At 28.9% G+C, this 25,848-nt stretch overlaps 1 protein-coding gene across 1 annotated transcript; it reads right to left on the reverse strand.

Moving 5' to 3' along the window:
- Nucleotides 1–2,753: 2,753 nt before the first annotated feature.
- On the reverse strand, nucleotides 2,754–24,428 carry LOC119613020 (synaptotagmin-5). The gene is given in 8 exon segments (XM_037968953.1): nucleotides 2,754–3,856; nucleotides 3,918–4,060; nucleotides 4,062–4,222; nucleotides 4,283–4,473; nucleotides 6,572–6,692; nucleotides 6,754–6,861; nucleotides 6,927–7,533; nucleotides 24,154–24,428. Coding segments are annotated over 7 exon segments (1,446 nt in total). The 5' UTR covers nucleotides 7,488–7,533; nucleotides 24,154–24,428; the 3' UTR covers nucleotides 2,754–3,695.
- Nucleotides 24,429–25,848: the final 1,420 nt, after the last annotated feature.

Here is a 25,848-nt window from a genome sequence, read left to right on the forward strand (position 1 = left end):
GGGCTTGGGGAAATATGGACCGATCATCATAAAATAAATCGTGACATTAAAGTTTTTAAGCGAAGTGTAGATATTTAAGTCATTTCCTAAAGGGGTCTTCGTATGGGGGCTAGAGGCAATTGAGGTCACAAAATTCTTATTATACTAATTGTGAAGTGGTGATAAATGTTATTCTTTTGATAAATGTAATATACCAATAAAATTGATTTCAAAATTGTGACCTGTAGTTTGATTAGAAGGTTTACATGGACGGACGATCAGACGGACAGATGGACATAGCTAAACCGACTGAGAAAATGAGGATTGTGATCAATACAAACTTAATATAACCTCCTAACGTAAGTGCTGTAGACTACAATCGAAATATATTAGTTAGTTAGTTAGTTAGTTAGTTAGTTAGTTAGTTAGTTAGTTAGTAGTTAGTTAGTTAGTTAGTTAGTTAGTTAGTTAGTTAGTTAGTTAGTTAGTTAGTAGTTAGTTAGTTAGTTAGTTAGTTAGTAGTTAGTTAGTTAGTTAGTAGTTAGTTAGTTAGTTAGTTAGTTAGTTAGTTAGTTAGTTAGTAGTTAGTAGTTAGTTAGTTAGTTAGTTAGTTAGTTAGTTAGTTAGTAGTTAGTTAGTTAGTTAGTTAGTTAGTTAGTTAGTTAGTTAGTTAGTAGTTAGTTAGTTAGTTAGTTAGTTAGTTAGTTAGTTAGTTAGTTAGTTAGTTAGTTAGTTAGTTAGTTAGTTAGTTAGTTAGTTAGTTAGTTAGTTAGTTAGTTAGTTAGTTAGTTAGTTAGTTAGTTAGTTAGTTAGTTAGTAGTTAGTTAGTTAGTTAGTTAGTTAGTTAGTTAGTTAGTTAGTTAGTAGTTAGTTAGTTAGTTAGTTAGTTAGTTAGTTAGTTAGTTAGTTAGTTAGTTAGTAGTTAGTTAGTTAGTTAGTTAGTTAGTTAGTTAGTTAGTTAGTTAGTTAGTTAGTTAGTTAGTTAGTTAGTTAGTTAGTTAGTTAGTTAGTTAGTTAGTTAGTTAGTTAGTTAGTTAGTTAGTTAGTTAGTTAGTTAGTTAGTTAGTTAGTTAGTTAGTTAGTTAGTTAGTAGTTAGTTAGTTAGTTAGTTAGTTAGTTAGTTAGTTAGTTAGTTAGTTAGTTAGTTAGTTAGTTAGTTAGTTAGTTAGTAGTTAGTTAGTTAGTTAGTTAGTTAGTTAGTTAGTTAGTTAGTTAGTAGTTAGTTAGTTAGTTAGTTAGTAGTTAGTTAGTTAGTTAGTTAGTTAGTTAGTTAGTTAGTTAGTAGTTAGTTAGTTAGTAGTTAGTTAGTTAGTTAGTTAGTTAGTTAGTTAGTTAGTTAGTTAGTTAGTTAGTTAGTTAGTTAGTTAGTTAGTTAGTTAGTTAGTTAGTTAGTTAGTTAGTTAGTAGTTAGTTAGTTAGTTAGTTAGTTAGTTAGTTAGTTAGTTAGTTAGTTAGTTAGTTAGTTAGTTAGTTAGTTAGTTAGTTAGTTAGTTAGTTAGTTAGTTAGTAGTTAGTTAGTTAGTTAGTTAGTTAGTTAGTTAGTTAGTTAGTTAGTTAGTTAGTAGTTAGTTAGTTAGTTAGTTAGTTAGTTAGTTAGTTAGTTAGTTAGTTAGTTGTAGTTAGTAGTTAGTTAGTTAGTAGTTAGTTAGTTAGTAGTTAGTTAGTTAGTTAGTTAGTTAGTTAGTTAGTTAGTTAGTTAGTTAGTTAGTTAGTTAGTTAGTTAGTAATTAAAAACTTTTAGTTGCTCCCTTTACACCACTGTGCAACGTTTCATTCCTTTTTCGGCAACCACTACTAGCAAACGTATTTTTGAAAGTGTATGTTTCACTTCAAAATGTCCTTCGATGGATTAAGGTTTAGCTAAAGGGCTTGTCTTCAGACAAAATTCGTTTACACGAGATACATTTTTTTGGAATTTATATTTTCCTTTCCAAAACATTGTGAAAGAAAGTATAAAAACAAAAACCGGCATTGAAAAGATTGCAACTGGACTTACTAACAGATTGTATAAATTGAATAAAACTTCGCTTGAGTTCTTTTTCAATTTTAGCACTTTATCCACAATTTGAAGTCAAACATAACTACAACGTATTAAGAGTTTTTTTAAAACAAACTAAAAGAGGCGAAACAATGTAATAAAGCTTTGGCATTGTTTTAAACCATTTAATGTCGACCAGTTGTCCGTCTTGCTGCTCATAATGTCAAAACTATTAGTAAACCAAAAAAGACAAAGTAACTAACAATGAGTATGTGATATAAGTAAGAATAGATGGAAGACTTAAGAAAGTGATGAAATTGCTTAAAACCTGGCATTTTGCGACAAATATTGATACAAATAATATGTATTGACTATAATTTGTTTGAAATGGTGAAGTATTTGTTGCAAACTGTTGAATCTCTTGATCCCACGGGCCATTTTACCTTCGTTAATCGACATCATCTTGTTATTATAGCAATTTGGGGGGAAAGAGAAGGAGTTATTAGGCTCCTGGGAGTCATTCCTTGTAGCCTTTTGACTTAAACGACTATTGTTTGAATTCCTTTCGGGACGTGAAGGGTGTGTTTGAAACCATTGTTTGCCAAGTACTCTCTCTAGAGAGAATATTTTCGTTAGTTTTATCTTAAATATATCGGATGAAAGTGTTGTGTGATTGTTTAAATATTGAATTGTGACACTTGCAAAATTACCTTTTGAATTACTTCGTAATTAAACAAAATCAAATATATATATTTTTCATACGAATTTATTTAAATAAATATTAATACTAATTGTAACATTTATAATATATAATTTAGTGTATGAATATTTTCTTGGTATTTTTTATTTAAATATTTATTTAAATAAGTGTGTATGTGTACTTGTAGTATTAACGTAGTTATATATATGTATATATATAGTCAATTCAATTGTTATATAAGATATCCATTTTATAAAATATCTATAATTATTGTAGTCATACTTAAGTACTGGCAAATATTTGTTTAAATCTTGTTACAATTTTATTTTGATTTAAATTCCTTCTCAATTATATAAATCAGAATATACTGGCAAAATACTGTTCGATTTGATTTTAAAGTTACAAAGAAGTTTTACTATTTTAGGTACTTATGGACATGTAGACAAAATCTCTTGTTAAATTCATTTTTATATATGTATGTTAAACTACTACATAAAAAACATCTATATAATATTTATGGATGTATGTGTTAGTTAATAATTGTTTATAAACATCAATAGCAAAAAATCAATTATATTTATAATTTATAAAAATTTCAAATAGTTTTCTTTTTCCATTAATTTAAATCATTTTTTTTTTTTTTCAAATTTTTCGAGTTTTAAAGCACATTTAATAATTGTTTTAAGTTTAAATTTATAATTATTCTCTTGAATTAATTTATGATCCCTGCAAAAATCCTTTATATTTTGGTAACAATTTAAGTTTTTCTCTGGTCTAACAATTTCTTAGTTTGTTTAGGGGAGAAAAGACAAAAACAAACACTGTTAATCTAAGTTAACAGTAATGTTTAACAAACTCTTGTTAAAGGTTTGTTAAAATGTTATTTAACAGTAATTTCATTAGCAGCAGCGCACTAAAGCAATGCTAAGACTTTCAAACTGTATTGGACAACAAAGAGTGGTAGGTATTCTATGTTTGTTTTGAGTTAAGTTAGAAACCATTTTAGTGTAGACACAAACCATGTCAACAAATTCCACTTTAATTTCCACTGTTAGTGCGACCATTGTTAACATCTTGCAGTGGCACCCATTGGGCAGTGGCATTTTTAGAGCGGAACATTTCTTCAAAGAAAATTTTCTCATCTGGACGAACATCTGGTCCGCCACCAATAATAGCTCTACCCAAGATTTCATTAGAACCTAAGAAAAGAAGCAACAAATCAATCAAATTAAAAAGAATCATTTCTCACTCTGCCCTTACCCAATAAACCATCATGTACCACCTGTAATTCTATGGTGGCATTTTTCAAAGCCTCTTTATGGACATCAAATGTTAAGGCTTCATTATACACTGGATTAATATTGTTGCGTATAACGGCCGTTTTGCGTTTTTTTATTCTTTTTACCCGGTACCATTAGTGTAACCTTTATATACGGATCTGAGGAGTTGCGTGAATCATCTACAATTCTCAAATTTCTAGCCTTTATTACCACCACCGTCAAACGTTCTGCTGAGGGTAAATAGGCCAAAGTAATCATAACATCTCCTAAATCCACTTTCATGTCCTAAATAAATATATGTTTTTTAAGGTTTTATGTCAATTTGTTATTTTTTATATTCCTTACTTGTTCAGCACATGTTCCCAAGGGTGTCCAGAATTTCTCCTTCTTAGTCAAGTCCAAATTAGCCAATGGTATTTGAGCCCCTCCTATGCAAACGTGTCGGGAGTAGGCATCAAAATCGTAGAGTAAAATTTCTATGGTACGTTTATCAATGGCATTGGGATTTTCTTCGAAAACGAAATCTTCATCGAAAACTGTAAGGGAAATGGAAAGTAAATGTATGTTAATTTAAATTATATTGATTATAATGTACAGTATCGGTTCCCAAATAGGCCGGCAGCTGAATTCTTAGCAACTTTTTTATCAACTTAAACATAATAGAACTTTATCATTGGACTACGTTTCAAAATTTCGTTAGTGAAAAGTGAAAACCCCACGTCGTTAAACAGGCTGGACGGTTTTCGACACTTCTGAATAGTAACTAATTTCCCAAGTTCCACTTATGCAGAAAAATCGCGACCTAGCCTAAGGCCATGTTGTTTTTACCAATTACGCGAAAACTTTTCCTCTACAATATCAAACTGCATACTAGAAACGGGATCTTGAAAGGACAAACTCGGTAACCTTAGGGCAAAGAAAATGAGAACTTGTACGCTACTTTAGAGAGCAAAAATACATGATGGTCATAAATTTAATGAAAATACTCGAAACTCATAGACTATTTTGACCCTATTTTCCAAATTTGAGAGAATCCGAGAGAACCACCGTAGAACGGCGAAATCATCATCGACTTGGTTATTCTTATAAAAAAACTTCCATTATCGCTGTACTGGAATTTTTATGCCAGTAATTAGCGTTAAAGTAATTTTCTGATGGGAGCCTTATATGCGCGGGTGTGGTCAGTTACCTACACCTTCCGCATGAAATTCGGTGGGAAGATTTACGTTCCTATAAAAGTTCCTTATATCACATCTCATAACTGTACAAGTATTTTTAAAACAGCGATGATCGTTAAATTAATTTTCTGAAGGGAACCCTATATGCGGCTAGGGTCAATTATGGCCCGATCCTCAATAAATTTGGTAGAGAGGTTTTAACTCGTATAAAACTTATACATATGTGTCGAATTTCATCGCTTTACTCATATTTGTAAGCCAGTAATGAGTTTTAAAGTAATTTTCTGAAGGGGAGCTCTATATTCGTATTTTTAAGCCATTAATGGACGTTAAAGTCACTTTCTGAAGGGGTCCTTTTATTGGGGGTATGAACCGATCGTTACAAAATTTTATAGGGAGACTTTAACATATATGAAACTTATCTCTGGCGAATTTCACCTCTATACTAGTACTTTTAAGCCAATAAATAGCGTTAAAGTAATTTTCAGAAGGGGACCTTATAGGGGGAAAAGGTCACTTATGGACCAATCCACATAAAATTTTGTAGGGGGATTTTGGCTCGTAAGAGATTTACTTATGTCAAATTTCATCGCTATTCTCGTATTTTAGGACAGCATGAACGTTAAAGTCATTTTCTTAAGGGGACTTTATATAGAAGGGATAGAGTTAATTATGGACTGATCCATATAAAATTTCATCGGTATACTCGTACCTTTTAAACAGATATGGCCGATAAAGCTGTTTGTCGTTGTTCCACTTGTATTGGGCCTATCCGAAAAAGTGGACAAATATTGCCCATTTTCAATACCAAATTACCTATAGAGAATAATTGTGGAAAATTTCAACCCTCTTGCTTATTCTGTTCGGACACAGAATATATATATATACTTTTGTGGGTCTATGTGTTTTAAACGGAATCACAAAATCAATATACCCCTCGTCTTTTTTGATGGTGGGTATAAAAACCACTCAGACCCTTGGTAATATGATCAGTACCCAAAGCAATTACTAAACCGTCAGTGTAAACTGAGATTAAGTCGTCGCAATGTACACTGTTCAGCTCAGTCTTACCCTTAAGTAGATTTGCCTATATTTGTAGGGCTGGTTAGGCTGTGAAGTGATAATCTGTCTAAATATGATCAACGTCATTTTTAAATATCTGTTTTAATAAGGAACATTGGTGAAAGTAATGATTCCATTTTAATTCCTTTGGATTGTTTAAATCTATGACGATAATGATCATTAAAAAGAAAACTTATATATAAATCGCAAACGGGTCCTAAAGGGGAGCCGTGACTAAATTTCAGAGGACCATTCATTTTGGAAACCATTCTCTAATATTTCAAGCATTCCATCAATAACTGATGCTAGAAGAGATTTTGAGGAAATTTAACTTATGGACCTTAAAGAATCTCAAATGAAATAAATCAAAGCGGACATGCTACATTTTACTAACCTGGATTGAGAGTCTTCTTGTGTATACGAGTTTGCCAGAAGTTTTTCTTTTCTGGTAATAGACGAATTTTAGCATAAGGATCTGCTGTGCCACTAAAATCGCGGGGCTGAAGGTTTTGAGCCTAAAAAGTAAACAGTATGTTACACAACACTTTTTTATAGCATTAGGAAAAATTAACAAACCTCTATTAAACGGACTGATAAAATACCAGCATGAGGATCATAAACTATGCTAACATGAATGCTGCCCTTAGGATCTTCGGTAGGATTGGGACCCTTTTGTAAAGAGTTCTGTAATAGAAAGCGATAATTAAAATAGATATTTAAAGAACAAATTATTACAAAATAATATTAACCGTTCTATATAAAGCCATATCGATTTTGGTGTGATCCAACTTGGCATTCATCGATGAAACCTTGGGACGTGTAGGATTCATAGCTAAAACCACATGTTTGTCGGAACGAGCTATAGGCACGGAATTACAAGATGACATCGATAAAGTATTCGATTTCAAGCTGCCAGTTGGAGAGGTGGGTGTTGAGGGTGGTGATTCATCGGCCGATGTAGAAACCTGTTGTTGTATGGTTTTCGAAGGTGGTGGCACCCAAAATGTGGGATCATCGGTATTAATGGAGGTGGGAGTAACATTGCCCTTCGCTATAGAACGTGAACATTCGCTGATATTGTCGACATTATAACCAGAAGCCGTTGCCACTAGGGCATCTCTACAGTCAGCTTCTTCATCTTTGTTGTTCGCTGATTCTAATAGATTTTTCTCAAACCAATTCAAACGGTATTTTCTTGAACAAGTGGCATAAAATCCCAAACCCAAGACAGAAACCACTAAAAATGATAAGGAGGCATAGATGCCTACTTGTCCCAAGGAAATGTCTTCTTCACGTATAACAATATCCATTTTGTATAACAATAATTGCGAGTTGAGTTGGTGTTGAGGAATGAAACTGGAAGAGAAAAACAATATATAAATGAATTGTGGATGTTAAGTGATTGTTGTCCTTACTAATACATAAAGAGGGTTTATGGTTTTTGTCTTAAATACTACCTAAATATGGTGTAATAAATTTACATCATATAACTAAAGCCGCTTATAGTTTAACTCATTACGTATTATACATTCTTTTAAACGTCTGTTCAACATTTCATAAACTCAAAGTTTGAAATTTTCATGTTTACATGTGTTGAGGGCATCATATTGGCAAGAGTATTGCGGTTTTTATGTTACAGTTCATTTTGTGTTTTCCTTTGTGGATATGTGTTTAAATTTTTTTGCCAATCCCACATCCTTCCTGAAATTTTTAAGGTTTTATGTTGCTATTATTGATTCTTAGAACGTCGATGGTAACAGAAGCCCCCCACCAAAATTTAATTTTAGCTTGTTGTTGCCATTTTCATTATTAGAGAATTTTGTAATTGTGGGCTCTTTGTTTGTGATAGAGAGAGAAACTTGATGGACTGATTTATGGAAACTAAAATTTCATTATTAAAGGATTAAAAGATTTATAACAACTGAAATCCTTATTAATAACTAAGCTATTGAAAATACAGTTAGAGGAAATATAAAGGATAAACAAAGATAAAAGAATTCATTAAATATATATTTGAATTCAATTACGCTATTAAAGCTTTTAGAATAGAATAAAATGAATTTTAAAAGTATGCCACTGTTCTCTTTATCTCAAAAGACAGAATATTTTTGGTAGAAAATTTCACCCTTTAACAAATTTAGCTCCTTAACAAAGAAAAACCGTTCATTGGAAAATTACACTCTCTAGAAAAGAAAAACTGTTCTATAGAAAAATTCATCTTTTTAACAAAGATAAACTGTTCTATAAACATTTCCGCTCTTTAACTAAGAGAAATTATTCTATAGAAAATTCCACTATTTAACAAAGAGAAACTGTTCTATAGTAATTTAAACTCTTTAACAAAGTAAAACCGTTCTATATAAAATTAGTCTCTTTCTCTCTTGTACTCTTTAACTAATAGAAATTATTCTATAGAAAATTCCACTATTTAACAAAGAGAAACTGTTCTATAGAAATATAAACTCTTTAACGAAGTAAAACCGTTCTATATAAAATTCTACTCTTTAAAAAGGAGAAGTTGTTATTAACAAAAGAGAAAAAATACTATAGAAAATTAATCTCTTTAACAAAAGAGGAAATATGTACTCTTTAACAAACAGAGAAAATTTTCTATAGAAAATTGTACTCTTTAACAAACAGAGAAAATTTTCTATAGAAAATTGTACTCTTTAACAAACAGAGAAAATTTTCTATAGAAAATTGTACTCTTTAACAAACAGAGAAAATTTTCTATAGAAAATTGTACTCTTTAACAAACAGAGAAAATTTTCTATAGAAAATTGTACTCTTTAACAAAAAGAGAACATTTTCTATAGAAAATTGTACTCTTTAACAAAAAGAGAACATTTCTATAGAAAATTGTACTCTTTAACAAAAAGAGAAAATTTTCTATAGAAAATTGTACTCTTTAACAAAAAGAGAAAATTTTCTATAGAAAATTGTACTCTTTAACAAAAAGAGAAAATTTTCTATAGAAAATTGTACTCTTTAACAAAAAGAGAAAATTTTCTATAGAAAATTGTACTCTTTAACAAAAAGAGAAAATTTTCTATAGAAAATTGTACTCTTTAACAAAAAGAGAAAATTTTCTATAGAAAATTGTACTCTTTAACAAAAGGAGAAAATTTTCTATAGAAAATTGTACTCTTTAACAAAAGGAGAAAATTTTCTATAGAAAATTGTACTCTTTAACAAAAGGAGAAAATTTTCTATAGAAAATTGTACTCTTTAACAAAAAGAAAAAATTTTCTATAGAAAATTGTACTCTTTAACAAAAGGAGAAAATTTTCTATAGAAAATTGTACTCTTTAACAAAAAGAGAAAATTTTCTATAGAAAATTGTACTCTTTAACAAAAGAGAAAATTTTCTATAGAAAGTTGTACTCTTTAACAAAAAGAGAAAATTTTCTATAGAAAATTGTACTCTTTAACAAAAAGAGAAAATTTTCTATAGAAAATTGTACTCTTTAACAAAAAGAGAAAATTTTCTATAGAAAATTGTACTCTTTAACAAAAAGAGAAAATTTGCTATAGAAAATTGTACTCTTAACAAAAAGAGAAAATTTTCTATAGAAAATTGTACTCTTTAACAAAAAGAGAAAATTTTCTATAGAAAATTGTACTCTTTAACAAAAGGAGAAAATTTTCTATAGAAAATTGTACTCTTTAACAAAAAGAGAAAATTTTCTATAGAAAATTGTACTCTTTAACAAAAAGAGAAAATTTTCTATAGAAAATTGTACTCTTTAACAAAAGGAGAAAATTTTCTATAGAAAATTGTACTCTTTAACAAAAAGAGAAAATTATCTATAGAAAATTGTACTCTTTAACAAAAAGAGAAAAATTTCTATAGAAAATTGTACTCTTTAACAAAAAGAGAAAATTTTCTATAGAAAATTGTCCCCTTTAACAAAAAGAGAAAATTTTCTATAGAAAATTGTACTCTTTAACAAAAAGAGAAAATTTTTTATAGAAAATTGTACTCTTTAACAAAAAGAGAAAATTTTCTATAGAAAATTGTACTCTTTAACAAAAAGAGAAAATTTTCTATAGAAAATTGTACTCTTTAACAAAAAGAGAAAATTTTCTACAGAAAATTGTACTCTTTAACAAAAAGAGAAAATTTTCTATAGAAAATTGTACTCTTTAACAAAAAGAGAAAATTTTCTATAGAAAATTGTACTCTTTAACAGAAAGAGAAAATTTTTTATAGAAAATTGTACTCTTTAACAAAAAGAGAACATTTTCTATAGAAAATTGTACTCTTTAACAAAAAGAGAAAATTTTCTATAGAAAATGTGTCTGTTTAAAAAAAATGCTATAGAAAATATATTTCTTTAACGAAAGACAAAATCTTCTATAGAGAACGTGTCTCTTTAACAAAAGAGAAAATTTTCTATAGAAATGTTTCTTTTTAACAAAAGAGAAAATTTTCTATAGAAAATGTGTCTCTTTAACAAAAGATGAAATTTTATTCTCTTTAAGAAAGACAAAAATTTGTTATAGTATCATAGTAATTATAATATGAACAATATCTGTAGTAGTTTTGTTAATTTTATTTAGTAAAAAACGTGCTATTAATCATTAAACAGTTCAAATATTATAAACCTTAACCTCCCGAGTAATCGTTCAGATACAAATGATAATTTTTATAAAAAGCACCTGTTTCAAGTGCAAGAATTTTGTTGTAAAAGTAAAAACAATTTAATACAAATATGTATTCGCTAATAAACGTTTATGGTTGTTTAGCACGTGCCACTTGTTATAAAATAAATATAAATATGTATATGAATGAATGTGTAAACATATTTAATCATCATAAAATATAAATAAACCAAAAGGTGCAAAAGTACAATGAATCTCAAGCTTGTAAAGAGAAAAATAAAACAAATATAATGATGATTTATAAACATATTTATAATTTTTCATAGGAAACAGATATTTACACTTAAAAAAATATTACGTGTGTATGTTAGATGATGATTACGAAGATGGATTTGTATGAAACAAACAAATTTATGGCAGATTGCAATCAAAGTTCAAGTAAAAAATAATAATAATGAAGATAAATTGCTGATAAAGAGCGAATACATTATCATTTGGTTTCGTTATTGTTTAATTGATTGATTGACATTGAAACTCATAGATAAAATTAATAGTTAGCGGCATAATTGAATGACGTTGCAATTTCTGTAGGCATTTAAGTTGAGTCGCAGTAAAAAAAATAGATAAAAATAAAAAAAAACTGTTCAATAACATAAAATATTAACTTTACAGGATATTAAATCTTTATAGTAGTTTGATCTTTTAATTAAAAAATATTTGGCTACGATTTAAGGTTTTTGTGGTCAAACATCAAAAACACACAAACAACTTAAACGAAATTAAAAACCACCATGTTGAAGGTTAAATATACTTTCCACATCGTGTTTTTATGAACTTTCAACAAACAGTCTGTGCTTCATAAAAACGTTCTTCATTCGTACTTGTTGTCAGCCTCTGTGAAAGAGTATCATTTAAACAAACAAATATTTTTCATTCCGTTTTTAGCTTTCAAAAATAAATGTCTAAATAAACATTAAACAACGTCCAAATGTGGTTGATTGTGCATGCTTTAAGATTAACCATTGAAAGAACCGAAAGGAAAAGGTCAAACGTCTACCAATTAACAGTTAAATAAAAAGCACTAAGTGGTTGGTAATGAAGAAATCAAGATTTTTTAATATTATGAGAGAAACAATAGAACCAGAATTCTCTGTGAAAGAGTCAAATTTTTAACACAAAATTTCTCTTTGAAAACGAGACTAATTTTCTAAAGAAAATTTTCTCTTTGAAAAAGAGACTAATTTTCTATAGAAACTTTTCTCTTTGAAAAAGATACTAATTTTCTATAGAAAATTTTCTTTTGAAAAAGAGACTTATTTTCTATAGAAAATTTTCTCTTTGATAAAGAGACTCATTTTCTATAGAAAATTTTCTCTTTGATAAAGAGACTCATTTTCTATAGAAAATTTTCTCTTTGATAAAGAGACTCATTTTCTATAGAAAATTTTCTCTTTGATAAAGAGACTCATTTTCTATAGAAAATTTTCTCTTTGATAAAGAGACTCATTTTCTATAGAAAATTTTCTCTTTGATAAAGAGACTCATTTTCTATAGAAAATTTTCTCTTTGATAAAGAGACTCATTTTCTATAGAAAATTTTCTCTTTGATAAAGAGACTCATTTTCTATAGAAAATTTTCTCTTTGATAAAGAGACTCATTTTCTATAGAAAATTTTCTCTTTGATAAAGAGACTCATTTTCTATAGAAAATTTTCTCTTTGATAAAGAGACTCATTTTCTATAGAAAATTTTCTCTTTGATAAAGAGATCTCTTTGAAAAAGAGACTCATTTTCTATAGAAAATTTTCTCTTTGAAAAAGAGACTCATTTTCTATAGAAAATTTTCTCTTTGAAAAAGAGACTCATTTTCTATAGAAAATTTTCTCTTTGAAAAAGAGACTCATTTTCTATAGAAAATTTTCTCTTTGAAAAAGAGACTCATTTTCTATAGAAAATTTTCTCTTTGAAAAAGAGACTCATTTTCTATAGAAAATTTTCTCTTTGAAAAAGAGACTCATTTTCTATAGAAAATTTTCTCTTTGAAAAAGAGACTCATTTTCTATAGAAAATTTTCTCTTTGAAAAGAGACTCATTTTCTATAGAAAATTTTCTCTTTGAAAAAGAGACTCATTTTCTATAGAAAATTTTCTCTTTGAAAAGAGACTCATTTTCTATAGAAAATTTTCTCTTTGAAAAAGAGACTCATTTTCTATAGAAAATTGTCTCTTTGATAAAGAGGCTCATTTTCTATAGAAAAATTTCTATAGAAAATTTTGTATAGAAAATTTTCTCTTTGATAAAGAGACTCATTTTCTATAGAAAATTTTCTCTTTGATAAAGAGACTCATTTTCTACAGAAAATTTTCTCTTTGATAAAGAGACTCATTTTCTATAGAAAATTTTCTCTTTAATAAAGAGACTCATTTTCTATAGAAAATTTTCTCTTTAATAAAGAGACTCATTTTCTATAGAAAATTTTCTCTTTGATAAAGAGGCTCATTTGCTATAGAAAATTTTCTATAAAAAATTTTGTATAGAAAATTTTCTCTTTGATAAAGAGACTCATTTTCTATAGAAAATTTTCTCTTTGATAAAGAGACTCATTTTCTACAGAAAATTTTCTCTTTGAAAAAGAGACTCATTTTCTATAGAAAATTTTCTCTTTGAAAAAGAGACTCATTTTCTATAGAAAATTTTCTCTTTGAAAAAGAGACTCATTTTCTATAGAAAATTTTCTCTTTGAAAAAGAGACTCATTTTCTATAGAAAATTTTCTCTTTGAAAAAGAGACTCATTTTCTATAGAAAATTTTCTCTTTGAAAAAGAGACTCATTTTCTATAGAAAATTGTCTCTTTGATAAAGAGGCTCATTTTCTATAGAAAAATTTCTATAGAAAATTTTGTATAGAAAATTTTCTCTTTGATAAAGAGACTCATTTTCTATAGAAAATTTTCTCTTTGATAAAGAGACTCATTTTCTACAGAAAATTTTCTCTTTGATAAAGAGACTCATTTTCTATAGAAAATTTTCTCTTTAATAAAGAGACTCATTTTCTATAGAAAATTTTCTCTTTAATAAAGAGACTCATTTTCTATAGAAAATTTTCTCTTTGATAAAGAGGCTCATTTGCTATAGAAAATTTTCTATAAAAAATTTTGTATAGAAAATTTTCTCTTTGATAAAGAGACTCATTTTCTATAGAAAATTTTCTCTTTGATAAAGAGACTCATTTTCTACAGAAAATTTTCTCTTTGAAAAAGAGACTCATTTTCTATAGAAAATTTTCTCTTTGAAAAAGAGACTCATTTTCTATAGAAAATTTTCTCTTTGAAAAAGAGACTCATTTTCTATAGAAAATTTTCTCTTTGAAAAAGAGACTCATTTTCTATAGAAAATTTTTTTTTTAAAAAAGAGACTCATTTTCTATAGAAAATTTTCTCTTTGAAAAAGAGACTCATTTTCTATAGAAAATTGTCTCTTTGATAAAGAGGCTCATTTTCTATAGAAAAATTTCTATAGAAAATTTTGTATAGAAAATTTTCTCTTTGATAAAGAGACTCATTTTCTATAGAAAATTTTCTCTTTGATAAAGAGACTCATTTTCTACAGAAAATTTTCTCTTTGATAAAGAGACTCATTTTCTATAGAAAATTTTCTCTTTAATAAAGAGACTCATTTTCTATAGAAAATTTTCTCTTTAATAAAGAGACTCATTTTCTATAGAAAATTTTCTCTTTGATAAAGAGGCTCATTTGCTATAGAAAATTTTCTATAGAAAATTTTGTATAGAAAATTTTCTCTTTGATAAAGAGACTCATTTTCTATAGAAAATTTTCTCTTTGATAAAGAGACTCATTTTCTACAGAAAATTTTCTCTTTGATAAAGAGACTCATTTTCTATAGAAAATTTTCTCTTTGATAAAGAGACTCATTTTCTATAGAAAATTTTCTCTTTGATAAAGAGACTCATTTTCTATAGAAAATTTTCTCTTTGATAAAGAGACTCATTTTCTATAGAAAATTTTCTCTTTGATAAAGAGACTCATTTTCTTCTTTGTTAAAGAGACTAATTTTTCATAGAAAATGTTTGCTTTGTTAAAGAGACTAATATTTCATAGAAAAATTCCCTTCACTGAAATGCTTAACTTTCTCTCCTTTTGTTAGGTTAATTTGCTGCCAACTTATATTATAGAAAATGCTAGTTAGTAAACATATCATTAAAAGTACACAGGACAATATTTATTACCTACTGGTTCACGTATCCTTGTGAGTATATGAAATAGATGTATGCATACATGTGTATTACTTGTTCAGTGAAGCAAATTATAGTGTTTTTAAAAACTACGTTTAAATGTATGTTTTGCAACAGTTTTTCCTCTCTTTGTCAACGTCTTGGCTTATCACACAATATAACATTTATAACAATAAACAAAGTATAGAAAAATGAAGCGTGTGCTTTTTATTAAAGAGGGAAAGTGTTAATCTGTAACAATTTTTGTCATCATTAATGTGTAACAATAATAAATTTTCATCATCATATTTGTCTCACAGACAATCGTTATACATTGTTTGCGATACATATACATACAATTTTAATTGGATTTTGAAAATGAGCAGTAGAATGAAGGAGAGAAAATTAGAGAAAGGTGTTTGATTATTGAAACATATGTGAACATATTTATGAGAATATTCTACAAAAGTTTAAGTCTGTAGATGTGAAAAAGGATTAGGTTGGAAGCAAGGAATTTAATTAACGTATATCTCACTCTGTTCTTACTTAAATAGCTTAACTAAAAGCGAACCTTGTAAAGAGATTAATCTTGTATAGAACATTTCCTCTTTGTTTAATAGTAGAATTTTCTATTGAAAATTTTTTCTTTTTGTTAAAGAGTACAATTTTCTATAGCAAATTTTCTCTTTTGTTAAAGAGTGTAATTTTCTATTTTGTTAAAGAGTACAATTTTCTATAGAAAATTTTCTCTTTTTGTTATTGAATACAATTTTCTATAGAAGATTTTCACTTTTTCTTAAAGAGTACAATTTTCTATAGAAAATTTTCTCTTTTTGTTAAAGAGTACAATTTTCTATAGAAATTTTCTCTTTTTGTTAAAGAGTACAATTTCTATAGAAAATTTTCTCTTTTTTTAAAGAGTACAATTTTCTATAGAAATTTTCTCTTTTTGTTAAAGAGTACAATTTTCTATAGAAAATTTTCTCTTTTTGTTAAAGAGTACAATTTTCTATAGAAAATTTTCTCTTTTTGTTAAAGAGTACAATTTTCTATAGAAAATTTTCTCTTTTTGTTAAAGAGTACAATTTTCTATAGAAAATTTTCTCTTTTTGTTAAAGAGTACAATTTCTATAGAAAATTTTCTCTTTTTGTTAAAGAGTACAATTTTCTATAGAAAATTTTCTCTTTTGTTAAAGAGTACAATTTTCTATAGAAAATTTTCTCTTTTTGTTAAAGAGTACAATTTTCTATAGAAAATTTCTCTTTTTGTTAAAGAGTACAATTTTCTATAGAAAATTTTCTCTTTTTGTTAAAGAGTACAATTTTCTATAGAAAATTTTCTCTTTTTGTTAAAGAGTACAATTTTCTATAGAAAATTTTCTCTTTTTGTTAAAGAGTACAATTTTCTATAGAAAATTTTCTCTTTTTGTTAAAGAGTAAAATTTTCTATAGAAAATTTTCTCTTTTTGTTAAAGAGTACAATTTTCTATAGAAAATTTTCTCTTTTTGTTAAAGAGTACAATTTTCTATAGAAAAGTTTCTCTTTTTGTTAAAGAGTACAATCTTCTATAGAAAAGTTTCTCTTTTTGTTAAAGAGTACAATTTTCTATAGAAAATTTTCTCTTTTTGTTAAAGAGTACAATTTTCTATAGAAAATTTTCTCTTTTTGTTAAAGAGTACAATTTTCTATAGAAAATTTTCTCTTTTTGTTAAAGAGTACAATTTTCTATAGAAAATTTTCTCTTTTTGTTATTGAATACAATTTTCTATAGAAAATTTTCTCCAGTTTTTACAGAGTACAATTTTCTATAGAAAATTTTCTCTTTCTGTTAAAGAGTACAATTTTCTATAGAAACTTTTCTCTTTTTGTTAAAGAGAACAATTTTCTATAGAAAATTTTCTCTTTTTGTTAAAGAGTATAATTTTCTATAGAACATTTTCTCTTTTTGTTAAAGAGTATAATTTTCTATAGAACATTTTCTCTTTTTGTTAAAGAGTACAATTTTCTATAGAACATTTTCTCTTTTTGTTAAAGAGTATAATTTTCTATAGAAAATTTTCTCTTTTTGTTAAAGAGTACAATTTTCTATAAAAAATTTCCGTTCTTTTTTTTACAAAGAGTAAAATCCTTGTTAAAGAGTGCAATTTTCTATACCAAATTTACTCGTGTTAAAGATTCTATAGAAAAGTAAATTACGTTTACAGGGAAACCTGTAAGAATAAAATACCATAAAGTAAATCTTTAAGCTTTCGTTGCTTTACAAGTACAATTTTTATAGAAAATTTCCGTTGTTTTTTTACAAAGAGTAAAATCCTTGTTAAAGAGTGCAATTTTCTATACCAAATTTACTCGTGTTAAAGATTCTATAGAAAAGTAAATTACGTTTACAGGGAAACCTGTAAGAATAAAATACCATAAAGTAAATCTTTAAGCTTTCGTTGCTTTACAAGTACAATTTTTATAGAAAATTTCCGTTGTTTTTTTACAAAGAGTAAAATCCTTGTTAAAGAGTGCAATTTTCTATACCAAATTTACTCGTGTTAAAGATTCTATAGAAAAGTAAATTACGTTTACAGGGAAACCTGTAAGAATAAAATACCATAAAGTAAATCTTTAAGCTTTCTTTGCTTTAATATATTTCGGTTGTACTTTTCACAAGACAATTTGTAGTGAAAGTTTCCAATGTCATTTAAATCTTGAAATTTCAAATATTTATTATATAACACGCACTCTCACTTACTTTGCTCCCCAAACAGATGCAAAAGTGTCAGGAAATAAAATGAAATATATATAATATTATATTCTTAAAGTATATTCTTCAGACATGGATATTTACATACACACTTGTAGCGATATTATAAAGTATTTATAAATGTGTTTCTAAGACATTCATTGTCCATATATTATTCTTAATAGGCACTATGTTATCCTAGTCTATAGTGTTTTCTTTAGAGGTTTATATACAAATTTATTATATACGAATGAATGAGTGAATGAATCCATTTTGCAAATAACAAAAAAAAAAAAAAAACAAACAAGTAATTTTAGCCCCTTCAGTTGTTTATTTAACACTTGTTGGGGAAACTTGAAACAGCGAAATAAATTCACATTTTTTACACTTTCCTTTCAGCTAAGAATCAACTTTATTTGTTGTTATGGAGCCTACACTCCCTATTTTTGCCAACTTGTTTGTATTGCTGTTAACCCACGGTAAGAGTGCAAAAAATAACAAGAAAACAAATTATAAAAAAATAAAACTGAAAGGATAATAAAGCCATAAACATGAACTTGTATCCTTAACTGGCCACAAGCCATAAATATTTATTTATTTGCTCTGGCAATACACTTTTTTATTTGTTTGTTTATTTGTCTATATATTTACGTATTTAAAACGGTTTAATATTTCTAGGTATTACAATTATTTTCTACTTGCACTCACACTTGCCCATCATAGCTATAAAGAGTTTGAGTTTTAAATTTATTAAATTATTATTATTTTCAACTCGCTCTTATCTGATCCCCATTGAAAATGTTTCATTATATTGAAATTTTTAATACTAAATAAACATGACATTATAATTGCTGTAGTTGTTGTTGTCTTTTGAATTTTTAATGAAAGCTAAATTCTTTACACATTGTCCTTTTTTCATTAACAATTCAACAAGCTGTCTCCCGGCCCTTTTCGCCGGTTTAATTATTTGTGAAAATTTTATACAAAGAATTAAAAACACAAAAGGGGAATTTTTTGTAAATTTTTTTTTTTGCATAAAATTTACATAGCAATTTTTATGTGCATTTTTGATTGAACTTATGAAATGCTAAACCTTCGTAGGAAAATAGTAGTGGTGTGGGTAATAGGTGGCAGCAATAAAGATCCTACATTTTCCCAGATTGTTCTTTATTCACCTTCACGAATCCTTAAGGAATTTCTTTAATCTCTTATATATTTATTGTTTCATTGGTTAATATATTGTCAAGGTCTATATAGTACTAAGTAATACTAAACTAACTAACTAACTAACTAACTAACTAACTAACTAACGAACTAACGAACGAAGAACGAACGAACTAACTAACTAACGAACGAACGAACGAACGAACGAACGAACGAACGAACGAACGAACAACGAACGAACGAAGAACGAACGAACGAACGAACGAACGAAAACGAACGAACGAACGAACGAACGAACGAACGAACGAACGAACGAAACGGAACGAACGAAACGAACGAACGAACGAAAGAACGAACGAACGAAAACGAACAACGAACGAACGAACGAACGAACGAACGAAGAAACGAACGAACGAACGAACAAAGAACAACGGAACGAACGAACGAACGAAGAACGAACAACGAACGAACGAACGAAACGAAACGAACGAAGAACGAACGAACGAACGAACGAACGAACGAACGAACGAACGAAACGAACGAACGAACGAACGAACGAAACGAACGAACGACGAAGAACGAACGAACGAACGAAACGAACGAACGAACTACGAACGAACGAAAAACGAACGAACGAACGAACGAACGAACGAACGAACGAACGAACGAACGAACGAAACGAACGAAACGAACGAAAGAACGAAACGAACGAACGAACGAACGAACGAGACGAACGAACGAACGAAAACGAACGAAACGAACAACGAACGAACGAACGAACGAACGAACGAACGAACGAAGAACGAACGAACGACGAACTAACGAAACGAACGAACGAACGAACGAAACGAACGAACGAAACGAACGAACGAACGAACGAACGAACGAACGAACGAACGAACGAACGAACGAAACGAACGAACGAACGAACGAACGAACGAACGAACGAAAAACGAACGAACGAACGAACGAACGAACGAACGAAGAACGAACGAACGAACGAACGAACGAACGAACGAACGAAAAGAACGAACGAACGAACGAAAACGAACGAACGAAGAACGAACGAACGAACGAACGAACGAACGAACGAAAACGAACGAACGAACGAAACGAACGAACGAACGACCGAACGAACGAACGAACGAACGAAGAAGAACGAACGAAACGAACGAACTAACGAACTAACGAACGAACAACGAAACGAACGAAACTAACGAACAACGAACGAACGAACAACGAAACGAACTAACGAACGAAAAACTAACGAACTAACTAACAACTAACTAACTAACTAACTAACGAACGAACTAACTAACTAACGAACTAACTAACTAACTAACTAACGAACGAACTAACTAACTAACTAACAACTAACACTAACTAACGAACTAACTAACTTAACCATCTATAACTTTGTTTTACAATGTTGTTAACTTTTTCCATTTTTGTGGCAACATATGGATTTCACTCCAAAACAACTGTTCCGAAGGAAAGCGTGTCCCAGAGATATCTTAATGTATATATATTCCTCCCACTCCTCGGGAGAGCCTTTATATAAAACATAACGCACATTTCTCACACTCCCCAAATATAAGACAAAACTTCTGAAAAACATCGTGGCCCTCGTGTTTCTGACGGAAATTTAATTAGTTGCATCCGGTACAAGTTCCCTGTTATGGGTTAGGTAGATTTCAGCGACTCGTACAAGATATGACTATTTTGAACCCACCAAATACACTATAGCGCCATGAATATTTTGTTTTTGAGTCGATTCGGTTGCTTTTTTTTTTTCTCAGGATCCATAATATATATTTTTATACAATTTCATAACCATAAATACTTCTGCTCGGAGCATATCGTAGTATTAAAAGATAAACAGACGGATGGACGGACATGGCTGGCTCATCTTAGAATCTAATAATTACCCAAGATATTTGTACTTCTGTGGGTCTATGACCAATATTTCGATATACATATATTACAATTATAATCATGAAATTAATAAATCCCCTACCTTTGTGATGATAGATACACACAAATTTAATGCGTTTTAGTTTTAAATTACATAAGAAAGTTTTCTATATCATAAAAAACCAAATGAATAAAAAAAATTTATAAATTTTAAGTTGGCAAGTAAAAGATTTAAACAAAAACTGTACACGCAACATGTAAATCAAATGTAACCTCAAGAAATATATAAAGATTAACAACAAACAAAACAAGTAAGTAAGTTTTATATTCGGCTAAGCTAAATCTTATACACCCACCAACGAAATATATGTATATGTATGTATGTGTGTGAATTTAAAATTAACTCCATAAGGTTGTCCCATATATGGCCTTTTTGGGTGAGATCCTTTCGTCATGTATTACCATGATTTACTCATCTATTGGATTTATGCTCATTTCTTGTCATTAGGATAAATTTTAAGATCGGGGCTTTCAATCGCTGATCGATCTTTACATTACTTAAAAGTATGATTTAAATTTTATAACAAATCGTAATTATCAATAATTCTTTTATCTTAACATTTTTATCAATTTATAGATAATAAACTTATTTTATGTTAAAGAAGTTATGTCAGATTTGGGGTCAATTGCGGACCGATCTTTTCAAAACTTAGTAGAGGGATTGTAGTTATTGTTACACTTAGTTATTCTTATACGTTAATGTATATTTTTGAAGGGAGGCGTGACATTTACCATATAAATTAAATACAAAAAATCGTATATCTGGGAAACTATTAGAGCCAGAATCTTCCAAAATCTATTGTCTATTATATTGTCTAGGCTACTGACTGGTCCATGGAATAGTCTATGTACAAGTCTATACACCATACTGCTATTTAATCTATTGTTTCGTCTATAGATATATCCATTGAATACTAAAGGTTAAAATGATGGTACGTATGTACCATCGTACACACAAGTTTAAAGGCAAACACAAAAGTTTAAATTGGACAAAGGGATTCGGAAGAATATAGACCACATGCAGAGAATAGTGTAACGCCAGAATCTTCAGAAATCGATTGTCTAGTATACTGTCTAGCCTATAGACTAGTACATGCAATAGTCTATGCACAATTCTATAGACCAGACTACTATTTAATATATTATCTCGTTTATATACTGGTCCATAGAATACTAAATAAACTACTCGATAGATCAGTCCATATACTACTCGAGCGCAAGACAAGTACAGATACAGACATGGTACGTATGTATTTTTAATAGACACACAACTTTAAAGGCACAACTGCATGAAATTGGACAATGGGATTCGAAAGAATATAGAGCACGCGGAGAGGATAGTGTAGCGCCAGAGCACTATGTCTGCCATTGCCAGGCTTTCCTCAAAATTAGATCCAAATATCTTTAGAGCGATTTTACTTTAGATATTACATCCTTCAGGAAGACTGATTAGATAACTTTAAGGATCTATGTCCAGAAAACTGATTTCCAGAATATTGGACAATAATTCATACAACAGGCCATACAGTGGTCTTGAGTATTTTTATACCCTACACCACTTTAGTGGAGAGGGTATATTGGGTTTGTGCTGATGTTTGTAACGCACAATAATACTGGTCTTATACCCACTTTAAAGTATACCAATCGGCTTAGAATCATTTTCTGAGTCGATTAAGCTATGTCCGCCCGTCTGTCTGTCTCTCTGTCTATCCGTCTATGTAAACCTTGTAATCAAACTACAGGTCGCAGTTTTGAAGATAATTCAATGAAATTTGGTACATGATCTTCTATTGTCCCAGGGACGAAGCCTATTGAAAATGGTTACGATCTGTCCATTATTTCACCTAGCCCCCATACAACTGAACCCCTGAATAGGGCTTGTAAAACTTGTATTCAAACTACAGGTCGCAATTTTAAAAATAATTTAATGAAATTTGGTACATGATCTTCTATGGTACCAGGGACGAAAATGGTTAACATCGGTTCATTATCTCACCTAGCCCCCATACAACTGAACCCCCGAATAGGACTTGTAAACCTTGTAATAAATTTTGAAGATAATTCAATGAAACACACGATCTTCTATGGTACCGTAGACGAAGCCTGTTGGAAATGGTTAACATCGGTCCATTATTTCACCTAGCCCCCATACAACTGAACCGGTCGAATCGGGCTTTTAAGTTCATAATTATGTTTAGTATGCTCTTATCTCGACAAAAAGCTGCAAAACCAAGTTCTATACTAACCTTGATGACCCTCATGAATATTTTAATTATAGGGTCTCATTTGACCATAGCCCCCATTCAAAGCCCCCTTCAAAATTCGGCTTAAATGTCCACAATCTTATTCAACAATAAATGGCTTAAGTATATCTGAGGCAAGGTACAATTCAACTCTAATGCTTTATTATGAAAACTAAATAACATTTTTTTTTGTAACAGGTGTAGGGTATTTTATGGTCGGCCTCGCCCGAGTATAATTTCTTAATTGTTTGATACTAATTTTCAAAAATTACCTTAAATATATATATTTGTACTTGGTTTCGGTTCTCGAACGATTGGTCATTTCGGTTATTCTTTATATAATAGAATAAAATTTATAGAATAAAATTTCATTAAAATCGAAATCAAACACCCATATAATTAATCATTGTTTTCACATCAAAACCCTTACGAGCAAATAACTAATTTTACATTTAGTATCGAACACATGTTGAAAGTAGACGTCAGTCAACATATTCCTTGGTCTTAAAATACATTTATTAAACAACATATGTTCATTTGACCATTAATTCCCCACTCAATCAAATTCACACAAAATAAAGAAATTTCATAGTTTTTTATAAATTTGAAAAATAAATGTTTTACAATAAAATTTATTTACTCCTTTTAGCACTAAGTAAATATCGATATACTTTCTGTATATATAAGGTCTGTTCAATTGGTCAAATGTACACTATTTTTTGTTTATTGTGGCAACAAATTTACAAGTAATTTTTATGCTCAAATATCCTTAAGGCATTAATAAATAATTTATAAAACAAAATTGCAACACACAAACCAACAAACAAATACAGTCAATAGGAGCTGAAGAAAAACTAGAAATCTCAAACACGCACATAAACTGACTGACACAAGTTTGTGATTCTAGAAGGAGAAGCCCTTACCACAGTTGCTTAATGAAAATTTGATGTTTTAAGGATTTAATTACTTGACAAATATTTTAATTTATTTAGAAATAAAATTTTAATAAAATTTCAAAACTACTTACCCTTTTTAGAGTTTTAAAAACTTTTTTTTTATATTTTTTTATTATTTTCAGCTTTAAATATTGCTAATAATCCTGACAATATGTTAACATTTCATTTCAAAGTCATTACCAATAAATTTACACCCCAATTCGCACTAAATAAATACAACAATTTTTGTATTTTTTTTTTTTTGCGAAACAATTAATCAAAAACAATTTTACTACTGTTTGTTTTTGTTTTATTGTTATTATTATAATTATTATCTTTTAATAATTTATTAAACTTATAAATATTTGTTTTATTTTTATTATTGTAGTTGTATATATATATATGCAGATGTGTGTATGTATTATGAGTTTATTTTTTTTCTTTTTGTATGTATTTATTTCTATCTGTTGTGTTTTTCTCCTGTATATATGTTGTTATTGCCTCTGAGGTAGAATTATAACTACGACTGAAATACAAACTCTAGGACCGCTTATCACTTGTCTCTGTACTTTCGTTTTCTATCAATGTAAAGTTGTCCTATTACATATTGTTGTGTTCTCAAGCTTTTTGTTTGTCCTAAAGTTGTATGGAAAAGCAACAGTAAATTATACCGTAAAAGGGAGAGAATATTTTTCTTTACAAAAGTGTGTCTATGCCAATAATAATGTAGGTTTAAATTAACTTAAGGATTTCCTATTAATCGATTAAGACTATATTTCAGGGTTGAATCCTCCCAGAGTTGAATCTGAAAGTTCTTTAATGCTTTATTAGAATCAAAGGAGTTTTTTGTGATTTCACCCACTATTTGAACGATAATTTAAAGAAATTTATTAACTGAAATATATTTAAAAAATGTCTATTACACAGTGCAACACGAAAAAATATAACCATATACGGATACTACGTGATAAAAGACTAAAAGGGCCCTTTCTTTTATGGGCCCATAAAGATTTGTACTCTCGGTGCCATTTTTACAAAAAATCTATAATTTTCTCAGGCTTTTATCTTGCAAACCGTTTGGAATTCTGATTTACTCTCTGAGGCCAAGTTTTAGCTCTTGTCATAAAAACCTATAATATGTATCAAAAAAAAAAAAATCATCTTCAAGATAAAAAACGCAAAAAAAACTTTCTTTACTTTCAAGTACTTCTCTAAATTGGGCGTATACTTAATATTTGTAATAGCACTAAATCCCGTATAAATAAATCTCACGTATACGTACAGGTGCAATAGCACCATGTGAAACTTTCCACTTCAAATGAAAAATTAATATGAATTTTTTTTTGATATTATTTGTTCACAATGTGTGTCCTTTCGGACAAGAACTACAACTTTGCCTTAGAGATAAAATTCAAATTCCGAAATTTGACCCTGAGAAAATTATCACTTTTTTGTCAAAAATGCCACCGAGGTCCAAAATCTTTGGGGGCCCATAAAAAGTACATGATGTTCGGCAAAACTGGGAGACACGGGTTTTTTATCTTTTATCACGTAGTGGTGTCGTATGGCATACATACAGTGCTTTCCAAACGGCTGTATGGGATTATCTAGTCCATGTTTTAATTCTTTGGCAAGCTAATCCATTGTGTCGTCTCGTTAGTTAGTTAGTTAGTTCGTTAGTTAGTTAGTTAGTAGTTAGTTAGTTAGTTAGTTAGTTAGTTAGTTAGTTAGTTAGTTAGTTTAGTTAGTTAGTTAGTTAGTTAGTTAGTTAGTTAGTTAGTAGTTAG

This window comes from Lucilia sericata, unplaced genomic scaffold (genome assembly GCF_015586225.1).
Source record: "Lucilia sericata isolate MDLA Ls3-8-SP2 unplaced genomic scaffold, ASM1558622v1 Contig001920F_arrow, whole genome shotgun sequence".
Lineage (NCBI taxonomy): Eukaryota > Metazoa > Arthropoda > Insecta > Diptera > Calliphoridae > Lucilia > Lucilia sericata.